This window comes from Marmota marmota, unplaced genomic scaffold (assembly GCF_001458135.2).
Source record: "Marmota marmota marmota unplaced genomic scaffold, marMar, whole genome shotgun sequence".
In the NCBI taxonomy this organism is placed as follows: Eukaryota; Metazoa; Chordata; class Mammalia; order Rodentia; family Sciuridae; genus Marmota; species Marmota marmota.
Window position 1 is genome coordinate 19367756 of NW_025999982.1, and position 11873 is coordinate 19379628.

General features: G+C 43.9%; 1 protein-coding gene across 1 annotated transcript in view; it reads right to left on the minus strand.

The window, feature by feature from the left end:
* Tram2 (translocation associated membrane protein 2) overlaps positions 1-11865 on the minus strand; it is a 76175-nt gene extending 64310 nt beyond the window's left edge. Inside the window, exon 1 of the mRNA XM_015487847.2 lies at positions 11728-11865. Coding sequence (XP_015343333.1) covers positions 11728-11847 — 120 coding nt within the window. The 5' untranslated portion in view covers positions 11848-11865. The remainder of the gene's footprint in view (positions 1-11727) is intronic.
* Between the last annotated feature and the right edge of the window lie 8 nt (positions 11866-11873).

Sequence of the window (11873 nt, forward strand, 5' to 3'; positions counted from 1 at the left end):
TTAAACTCTCATAACACAATCATTTCACCTCTGAACCCTCTTGCCTCATCTCATGCATGAGTTCTGGGGGACACCTAATATCTTTCAGGGCTAGAAAGGTGTTGCTCCCCAAAAATTTCTAGGGATGAATTATTCTGGATATCCAAATTTTCTATATTACTAGTTTTAATCAGCTTTTTGGTAGCTGGGACCAAAGGACTTGATAAGACTAGTATCAGAGGAGGAAGTTTATTTGGGTACCATAGTTTCAGATATCTCAGTCCACAGATGGCCAACTCCATTCCTGGGCACGAGGTGAGGCATAACATTACCATAGGCCTAGGTTTGAAACTTTAACATTAGTTATTGTGGCTATACATACTTCTAAAATGTAGATGAGTATACAGGTTGCAATGTGTTCTGGGTGTTAGATTTTTTCAGATTTTGTAATCTTTGCATATATATAATGTCTTGGAGATAAGAACCAAATATAAACATGAAAAAAAATTTTTTGGTATCAGGGGCACTCAACCACTGAGCTACATACATCCCCAGCCCTATTTTGTATTTTATTTGCAGACAGGGTCTCACTGAGTTGCTTAGTGCCTCACTGTTGCTGAGGCTGACTTTGAACTTGTGATCCTCCTGTCTCAGCCTCCCAAGTCACTGGGATTACAGCCATGCACCACTGCCCCCAGATAAATGTGAAATTCATATTTCATATATACTTTATACACATTGCCTGAATATAATTCTATTATTGTTATGAACACTGGAGATTGAATGTGTGGTCTTACAAATGCGAGCAAGCACTCTACTACTGCGATACAGCCTTAGCCCCCAAATAATTTTATAAATAAACACTTTAAATAATTTTGTGCATAAAACAAGGTTTCATGGTATGGAATTTTCCACTTATGACATCATATCAGTGCTCAGATTTTGAAGCATTCTGGATTTTGTATTTGGGGATTTCCTTTCCTTTTTCATGGAACTACAGGATAATCATTATGATCGTGTATTATACTTTACTATTCTAATAATTTTAAAATCCACTGCAGCTGTTTGATCATACTAAGAAATACCAAGTGTTCAGATTTTTTTCATTTCTTATTTTTTTCTAAGTATTTAATAATGGACAACTCTCCCACCAGTCTATCTATACCACCCATACCACTTTTCCTATTTTCTTATTCTTTCTTCTATAAGCTTGATAACCATTCTCCATAACACTGTGTGTAAAGCAAGAGCAGGTGGGTTTTGAACAGGGCCTGAAGGACTAGCCTGGGTATGGAGTCCAGGACATTAGGGCACAGGATCAAGACCAATACCAGCTACTCTGACCTGAATCCTGTTCCTCAATTATGTTCCAAATGGATGAGGCAGCCACAAAGAAGAACTGAACATGGTCAAGATATTACTCTAATACTTTTTACATGTAATAATAATATAAATAACACATACTGGGTTCTTATGGTGCACCAAGCCCACTCCAAAGTGCTGTGTTTCTATTAGCATTTTCAGTACTCCCAACAACTGTCTGATATATTACTATCCCCATTTTATGGATGAGGATACTAAGGCATGGAAAAGTTAAATGATTTGCCTAGATGCCACTGCTACTATGTAGAACAGAATTCAAGCTCAAGCAGTCTGGCTCTAGGGCCATGCAAGACCTTGACCACTGTGGTCCATAGCCTCTGATGATTTCCCAACAGAGCCATACCACAAGGATCCCTTACTCATTATTACTACAAAAACAAAACACAAATTCATAAAGCAATGTGTAGACCAGCACTGTCAAAAGCACTTGAAATGTAGCTGGTATGCATGAGAAACTGATTTTTAAATTTAAGTTTAATTCATTCCCATCATTTAGAAGAAAAGAGCAAGCCATTTTAGGTTAGAGTAGATGAAAACGTCTGCAAGATGAAGTGGGAACCTGTAGATGTAGCACTATATATTGCTGAGCAAGGCCTGATTTGGAATGCCATGGGGGTTGTGGGACCAAGGGGTGTCAGATCACAGGTTAGGTTCAGATACTACATTCACCCTACAGATCTCAAAATAAAGGCTTCAGAAGTGCACATGTGTCTATGTGATGAGCTTGTCATCAAATATGAAAATACTTGCTCAAGCACAGAGTCTTAGCTACATTCAGAGGCTGGTGTGATAAAACCTGACTTGGCAGAGCAGAGGGCATGAGACAATCTGCCCAGCCAGGGACCACGTCATGCTACTCCCTGGTCAGCCTTACAGAGGCCATTAGGGCCTCTGCTATGACAGTCACAAAGCCAAGCCCACCCCTTCCTATCCTGGACAAAGATTCCTTTCTAACATATGGATTTTCTCCTTCCCCTCCCTGGGTTTGGCTAAGCTATAATTATATGCCAAACCCAACTTTAGGATAGAACTCAATTTCAATCGAAATATCAAATAAAGTCAAGATGAGAACTTGAGTGTTCTAACCTAAGGGAGGTACAACTTTACTCTAGTTTCTCCTACATCTGTATGATCGGAGGAAGGTGCATCTAATTAGCAACTGCCAACTTAAGTTCTCTACACATTTTCTGACCCTTTTGTATATGCCCATGTTAAAGAGGCACAATTGGGCCAATGAAGTCCACGATCCCATAAAGCAAGTGCAGCTCAGAAAGGTAAAGGGTCTCGAGTGTGCCACACAGCTATTTACCAGAAAAGCACAGGCCCTACTCCTCATTCCTTTTACCACACACTCCGCAGGATTCATGCCTCAAGGACACTGGAAGAAGAACACACGTACTCCTTCATGCCCCCCTTAGGCTATTTAAAAAAATAACAAAAAACAAAAATCAACCATCACTCATTCCTTTCAACCTCAACATCCCTCTTCCAAACAAGTCACAAAAATCCATATGAAAAATTATTCCTTGCCCATAGAGGTCAAAAGTTGATCCAGTACAAAGTCAAGACTACAAAACTAAAAATATACTTTAAACTCCAGAAATGTGGGGTCTGAAAAGTTAAGTTCTGCTCCAAGTTCCGAGGAATTCCTCCTCTCAGCCGGAAAGTAAGCATTGTGAAGCAGGCTCTGTGATTTCCTGCAGGACTCCAGGAATTGCTGGAGGGGAGGCCTGTTTACCCAAGGATTGCTCCTCCAGGTCAGGAGCCCCCAGACTGCTCTTAAATTTCAGGAAAGAGCTGGTCATGTCACTTCTAAACCCATGCCACACTCTCCGTGACTCTTGATGCTACCTTCTCAAAGAATCTGGTACTGTATCAGACAGAGACCTAACCACCAACACTTGATGATTAACAAGCATGGGAGCATGTTCTGGGCATCCCTCAAAGGAGAGGGTGGAAGTCACCAGGGGAATAAAGGGAAGAGTTGTATAAATTCCATCTCTATCTGTTGTCCTAAAACATACCTTCAAATCAGGCTTCATGGCCCACGCTTGTAAACCCAGCAACTCAAGAGGCTGAGGCAGGGGGATCTCAAGTTCCAGGCCAGCCTCAGCAAATTAGGGAGATCCTGAGGCACTAAACAACTCAGCAAGACCCAGTCTCAAAATTAAAAAAACAAAAAGGGTTAGGGATGTAGCTCAATGGTAAAGCACCCTGAGCTCAAAAACTAGTACGACTAAAAGAAAAACAAAAACAAAAAACAGACACATCCTTTCCCCTTCCCAGGAGCCAAAAAAAGTCTTCATAATGGTATTAGGTCACTCAATGAACTTTTTAAAACTCTCTGTGAAAAGAAAAAATTAAATACTCCCTATGAGAGGTATCTGCACTTTTGTAATAAAGATGAAGGAACAAACTGATTAAATTAACAATACTCCACCCTTGCAAAATCCAGGAGCTTCCTTGAGAAGTCTTCTCCCGGTTTCAAAGGCAGGGCAGTGGATTGCTCAGAGGATTATGACATTCCTACCTGAGCTTTGCCTCCACCCACCCTAAAGGATAGGGGGTTTGATGTTAAAAGTCTTTAAAAGCCATGTGGATGAATTTTCCTAACCTCAGCCAGGGTTTCAACCACTAAAGAACTCCCACTACTAGAAATAGGACTTTCGTGTGTGTACACACACATATATACACACTGCCCATTATAGACGGGCATACACACGTCCCCTGCAAATTCCCATGCTGAAATACCAACCCCCTAAAATGATGACATTAGGAGATGGGACTTTTGAGAGATGATTAGGTCATGGGGTAGAGCCCTCATGAATAGGATTAGTGCCCTTATAAAATAGCCTAGACATTTACCAGTAAATGGAGCCTATCATGCTAAGTGAAATAAGCCAATCCCAAAAAACCAAAGGCAGAATGTTCTCTCTGATATGCGAATGCTGACTCAAAATAAGCCAGTATTGGGTGGGGGTGGGGAATTGTCACTGGACTGGATAGAGGGGAGTGGGGAGAAGGGGGAGCTTGGAATGGGAAACACAGCAGAATGAATAACTTTCTTATGTTCTTATATGAATACACGACTAGTGTAACTCTCCACATCGTGTACAACTACAAAAATGGGAAGTTATACTCCATGTATGTATGATATGTCAAAACACATTCCACTGTCATTATAACTAAAAAGAACAAATAAAAAATTAAAAAAATCAAAAAGCATAGGGGTTAATCTCTCCCTCTACCTTTTATTCTCTTTCTCACTTTTTTCTGCAGAGATAGACATCTATGAACTAGGAAGCAGACCCTCCCCAGACACTGAACATGCAGTGCCTGGATCCTGGACTTGCCCAGACTTCAGAAATATAAGAATAAAGTGTTGGTTGCTTAAACACCCAAATCTATGGAATTTTTGTGACAGTTTCTCCAGTGAACTGCCTTCAGATAGCTGTGCCCTACAAACTATCTAGGAGCTACCGCCAACTATTCTTCTCTGAATACTGACAACCCCACACCCAAAGGTCAGGTCTTACTTTAATCAATTGCCCTTTCCACCAAAAGCAATGGCTTGAGGTTGAAACCAAAGAGTTTGATGTTGCACCACCCACTCACATCAAGCTTTAGACTTGACTTCTGGGACTGGAGGTATACAATTCATGCCTTGCATGTACAGGCCCCAATTCAATCCTCAGAAGAAAAGAAGGAAGAGGGGGAGTGAGGGAGGAAAGGAGGAAGGAAGAAAAGGACATGACTCCTATCCACAAATAGTACATAAATTTTAAGTCCCCACACTGTAACTTCTTTGAGGACAGGGACCCCACCTTATTCATTTTTTGCATCACAGAGCTCCCATATGCACACAGCAGTACACAGACACTCAGGTGCTAAATTAATCAACACAGAACTCTTAAGGAAGATATATCAATTTCAAGACTTCTACCCATAGATCGGCATTTAAAGATAGAGTCTAGAATCCCAGTAGGTGGAGATGTAGAAGATACACCAGAGACGGTTCAGAAGACATGGCCTCAGTTTTGCTAAAAATTCACTCTACTGTCCTGGGCAAATCTCCCAACCTCTGGGGTGGGTGCGGTCTTATTTTTCTTTTCCATAAACACATTAGAAAACTTCTTGGGTTTCCCTCTAAGATCTTAAACATGTATGGCCACAATGTTAACTTGATGACAAGGGCAATGCAGAAGTGACAACAAGAACCACCTAACTACATGGATGCTGGGTAACACCAGGCAGTAACTTCAATGGGAGGCAAATCCTGTGCCCATTTTTCCATGTTCATAGGTGATAGACACATACATTTGGGTCATTCTCTGTGGTCTCTTTCAGAGAGATGCAAATTTCAAAGATTATTCTAGGTAGAAAGTGGAACAATGACCCAAAGACATTACTTCCAGGTAATAAACAGATTCCACTCTGACAAAAAAAAATAAAGCAGCCTGTGGCTACATTCCGAAGACGCCCCATTTGTGGGAGCATCAGGGCTGCGCTCTAAATGCAAGCCAGACATTGTTGGATTCTTATTTTGGCTCCAACTCTAATGCAGAGTGGATGGTCCTTGGCCAAATTTCCTCCTCTAGAAGTTAGACTCTGGATGGGTATGACAGCCTCCATAAACCATCCCGATTACAGGGTAAGGCCAGTAAAGCATTTCACAGATGTAAAATACTGCCATCTCTTCCAGACAAATCAGAGAAGACATGAAGAGGCAATAGGGCTCTGGTAGAAAGCCACAGATCATCCTCCTTAACCCTAGGTTCCCACAATATCATCAGAGGACCCAGAGGCCTTGAAACCCCCCACTCATAATCTGGTCCCATTTCTCCTCTGCTGAAAATCAAGGAAAGTTGTGTGACTTTTCACCATCCAGAAGAAGCCCTTGCAAAGCTCTATAAACCATAGTTACTCATAACATTAAGCAGCTGTAACTAAGTTAGGTTTGGTTCCCATACACTGCAGGACATTTGAGACAGTGGAGGTAAATCAAGGCAAAGGAGCACAGTGTGATAAAGGTCTGCTCATGAAATAGAAAGGATTGTTTGGGAACCGTTAGTAGTTTTACTGGTTTCTCTTCTCCCCCTTCTTCTTTAACCATTAGGTACCAATGGATACCAGATACACAGTGCTGGATAGAAAGGTTAAGTGATAGTATCAGCAGTTTCCCACCAAGGCCTGCTAATAGAGCTCTCACTGATTAGAAAGCACTTCTGTCCTTTGGGAACTCTAATCCGAGCTTATCAAACCTCTGGCTTCGTCACTTATCAGGGTGGGAATGAGAGGTACATCAGCTATGCCACAGAGTGATTTCTGGGGCCCCTGCCCATGAAGAAACAGATCAAAAAGGAGTTCATGCCTGGCAGAGTGAAGCTTTCACCATAGCAACACATGTTATTCTACAAACAGTCAGGACTAAGGCGCTCTGTTGTGACCAGCCTGGACAGTGCCTCTGAGAAATGCACGACTGAGGCTTCAGACAACAGGGCAAGCAAGAGAAAAGTGCCACCTATTTAGCTTGCAGGGCAGTCTTCTTATGGTTTTTGCTTCTCCACAAAGCTGACAGTAGCAGCACCAAGACCCACAGCCCATGTTCTAAAAAGGTGGATGTCAGACAGAAAACAGATGTTCATTCACACCACAGGGGACTCCTTGGGAAGAAAGGAACTCAGGTAGAGCCAGTGATTGAACCATTCAGAGAATAGACAGCTACTGGGGAATTCAGGGAAAGGACTCCATCTCAAAACATATCTTCTCTAGAATGAAACGTAGCCAGGATGCCCAATAACCATCTGAGGGTGGAAGGTAGACTCAGAGATTAAACAATGAAGCCCACAGCAGTCATCAGTGTGGCTGCTGAGCCCATGGAGGAAGGGGCCATTTGCCAGGCATAGTGCTAACGACACATATGAGTCTTCATCTTGAAATTAGTATCAAACATTCACTAACTGGTCAATGCCTCTTCCTGGATATCACATTTTTGTCAAGGGAAGAAACAGGAATAACCAAAGTACCCTTATATTCTACACAATACAGTTAAACTGGAGGCTTGACCAGGAGAATATCTAGCTCCAAATTTTTGCTTTATGGCTCAAATCACTGAGCCAGACACATAGAAATCCAATTGTCAAACAAGGACACCCCAGACAATAAGTAATCCCTCATGGTTTCCTCTAACACCACCACTGGACCATATCATAGACTAAAGCGGGGAAGCAAAGAGCTATAAAAGGGACAAAGGAACTCCTTCAAAAGTGCATTAGAAGTTAGTCAAAGAAAGACAACTTATGTCCACAGATGTATGTCTGTGACATTTACATACTTCCTTCTATGAATGCAGTAGAAGAATAATCATTTTACAATGCTAACATTAAGAGACAGGCAAAGAGCCCATTTCAGGTTATAATACCTACAGGGATATGCGGGAAGATGTGAACTGTTGCCACAGCTAATGGCTATAACACATGAGATAAACTCATATTCTGCAAACATTTCATCCTGACAAGTCAGTCATCAAGTCAGGAACAAGGAAGAAGGTAGTTCCTGGAGAAAAGGTAGATATGCCACACCTACCTCCAAAACAACTAAAAAACAAAAAACAGCCACTACTCAAAAATTCCTCTGGGTCCTAAATCCTTAAGTCATCACAGACCAAACAGAAACCAAAGCTACAAATGACAGAATTTCACAAACATTTCTTTCCAGCTGCAGAGACTAATTTGAAGAGGGGAAAAAAGTTTCTGTCTCAAAATGACATTTTAAAGATAATGTATAAGTTGCTTCCTCTCTTTCCCCTTCTTCCCATTCTCCATTCGCTAATGAAAGAGTTTCCCTCTTCCCCTGCCTGCTTCAGTTGGAAACGTGGCACAGAACAGGACACTGGACGGAGAAGGGAAAGGGGAGGAGGGAGGCTACTTTCAAATCTGACACATACACACACCCCGACCGGTGCCCACACCCTGAAGGACTGTCAGGACCAGACTCCACCTAAGAAAGGACCAAACTGTTGAGCAGAAAACTCCCCCTGGCGCCACCTCTCCCAAAAGCAGAGTTAAGAAAGAAAAAGCTGGAAAGGAAGGAGGGGGAAAATAAAGTTCCACATTCCTGAGATTTTTTAGCCAAGTGCTGTGGCTGCACAGCCCAGCTCTATTCCAAACAGCCCTGAAGACAGGGAGAAATCCTGAATTCAGGGGAAGGAACCTGCCCCCTGCCTTGGAAGTAGGATAACCCAAAACTAAACACAAAGGGTGGGGCAGGGGGAGAGGTGCTAGGGAGGCCAGACAGCCTTTCATGTGTGTTCCCAAAGGAAGTGATCCCAAGGGAAGGAATTTAGAGTCAACATCTCCCTAAATATAAGGAGCTGAAACCCTGAGGTTCTTGAGAGGGAAATGAAGGGCCATGAATACTACAGGGATGACTAGCAAGGAACAGCTGAGATGGACACACAGGGTTGTGGCTGCCCAGGGTGTGGGATGGTGGGCAACATGAGGCCCATCTTATAAACCAAGACTGGGCAGGGGACCCCAGAGGGAGAGTTGTCAAGAGAGTTGCTCTCTGTGGGAAGAATAATGATTGAGTTTTCCTGGCCCAGCTTTGAAATGAAGGAATCCTAGCCTGGCACAAGACGGGAACTCAGGAGCCTAATGGCCTCTCCCCCTTTCTCCCCACGCCCCCGCACCTCCCTCTGTACTCATTTCAATGAAGAACTATGTTGACTTCTGGACTGTATTCCCTCCCCATCATATGCATCCCCACATACACTCACATCACATACACTCACATCAGGAGAGAACCTAGAAGACCTTTAAATATCCAGTCAGTCCTGTGCTAAGTTTTGAGGCACCTCCCCATTTCATCCCCTCCCTCTCACTCATTTTACCCCAAGTATGAAGATGCCCATATTGGTTTCTTTTGGACCCTAGATGTTTCTGTTCTCATTTGTAGAGGCAGCAGAGTTCCAAGCCCACCCCCCTACCAAAAAAAAAAAAAAAAAAAAAAAAAGAAAGAAAGAAAGAAAGAATAAGTNAAAAAAAAAAAAAAAAAAAAAAAAAAAACTCTGTACAGAGTTAGCTGGTGGAATAGACAGGACCTACTATGTGTCCAGCACAGAAGGCAAGTCTTTCACACTTGAGATTCAGAGCAAAGCCCTCTTTCTCACAGTCCAGCAGTAACTGACAATCTCACAGAGCACTTCTGAGAGGAGAAACCTGCCCTGTAAGTTTGGTAGGTCTAAGGTGCCATGGGAAGAGAAGTGGGGATAGTGGAAAGAGGGGAGCCTACAGGCATTTCAACCAGGCCCTTTCCATACTCCCCAGTCCATTCCTAAGGAGGAGAGAGTAGTTTTATTTGTTTTTCTCCATGGACTTTTTTCTTTTATCAAGTTCCAGGAAGAAGAGTTCCTAGCACCTTTTGACTTCCAAAGATTGTCAGGTTTAGTGCACAGGACTTTCTATAAGACTAGACACAAGGACAGAAGGAGGTTTGGAGCTCACACACTATATAGCTCTTTTTACACAAAGATAAAGCAGGCAGAGCCAGAAACCTTAACAAATCCAGAAACACAGCAGAGAGCCACAGGCTATGCAAGAGATGTGTCTGCTTCAGAGGGTGTGGCTATGAGGTTTATAGATGACACGTGTGTCTTTCTAGCCAGACACTCCAAGACTGGGTCCTCCTCTCCCAGGAGGCTTCCTGGAATGCAGGGCAGCAAACAGACACAGTGGCATCAACAAATACAAATCTTCAGTTATTTCATTAAGTTATCATTATGATAAATAATAAAAGTGCTCCAAGAGCAAGAAATTGATTCTCACATTAGTAGGAAACATTAAGGCTTCTATTGCTAACATCTCAGTTAAACCTACAACCACCCTGTGAGGAAGACAAGGTATTACCAACTTCTTCAACAATGGGAAAACTGAGGCTGCAGTCAGTTTTTCAGTCAGACTAGAGATAGCAAAGAGTGGGGCACAGCACCATTCAATACATCACAGGAGGGCTGTGGAAAGGAGTAGAGACCCCTATTCCAGACTCAGACTCATTTTCTACAGACCCTGAAGCCCAGCCAAGGTCACATGCACACATCCAAACCTGACCTGGCCACCACAGAATGCCCCCAGTTTGAGGGCAGACCCACCAACCAAATAGGACCCTTGTCATCCATAGAAAGAAGACAGGGGACCCAGAGACAGAGGCACACAGAAGGAGGAATCAGCCTAGGAATCCTCCATCTCCAAGGCAGCTTTTAAATGGTTACAGCTTCCAACACATCCCCCAGAATGCAGATAAGCAACCCTACCCAGAAGGGAGGACAAGGAGCCTACTCACAGGAACCAGAGGCGACCATGGTAGCCGTGAGGGGAGTGCCACTTACATATCTCATGCCTGAGACAAGATAGACCACAGCGAATCTATACCCAGTTTCCTCCAGTTCTACCCACTTTTGAATATCACATTTCTCTCTTTCTGTACAAGTAAGGAGTCTTTCCCATCAGCCCCCTTGGATTCTGACCCCTTGTTGGCTTACTAAACTCCCTGTTCTGAGGCCTACACCAGTGCACTGCTGACCTTATAGGATCCCATCTTCTGCTCCCATTCTCTGCCCCCAATTTCAGCAGCCACAAGAAAATCACCTTTCCCCTAGAAGTAGAGGGTATCCCTGTCCCTCTCCTTGGCCCTATAAAAGGGGTGAAGCTCTTGAGTCCATCACACATGGATCTAAAGGGACAGTCCATAGAGTTCAAAGGGTACCTCAAAACTCGCCATTTATGCCATAATTAAAAATAATAAGCAGAAGGCCACTGCTGGGATAGAGCCAGGGCTACACGTGAACACCTGGAGCACATTCCAGAGGTAAAGATGCAAAACACCCAGAAAATTAGAAGGGAGGTGAAAAGGGTCAGGGTTCCTCCCACGTAAGAGCCCAGGAAAGCTAGTGACCCCCATTTGGGACAAGACGGGTTGTGCAATGACTGCGGGTCTGGGAGTCTCCCGGCTTGACTCCCGAATGCCAAAAAGGAAACCCCACGCGTCGGGCCAGGGTGGCAGCGCTGCGGTTGGTTGAAGTCCAGACTTGGCTTCAGGGCTGCATAGAGGGTTGCAAGGATATGGTGGGTACCCAAGGGGGCGGCAGAGTATGGCACCACTGGCACGGCGCGAAGCTGGAGGTACTGTCTGGGTTGACTGGGGTACAGGCCAACGGGGGTCCAAGGCACAAAGCCGGGGTGCAGATAACGTGCAAGACAGCCCAGAGTTTAAGCTCAGATGAGGACCAGGGGACCTGCAGGAGTACTCCCGTGGCGCAAGACAGAAGGCACTGCCTGCTCCTCCAGTACCCCCTCCTCAGTCTCTCACCTCGAACATAAGCCCGATGAGGACGCAGAGCACCAAGCAGAAGCCGATGTCCGCATGGTTGTGGATGACGAACTCTTGACTGAAGAGAGGGTAACTTTTCGTCCTCCTGCGGAAAGCCATGGCAGCGGGCGCGCAGCTGTCTCTTA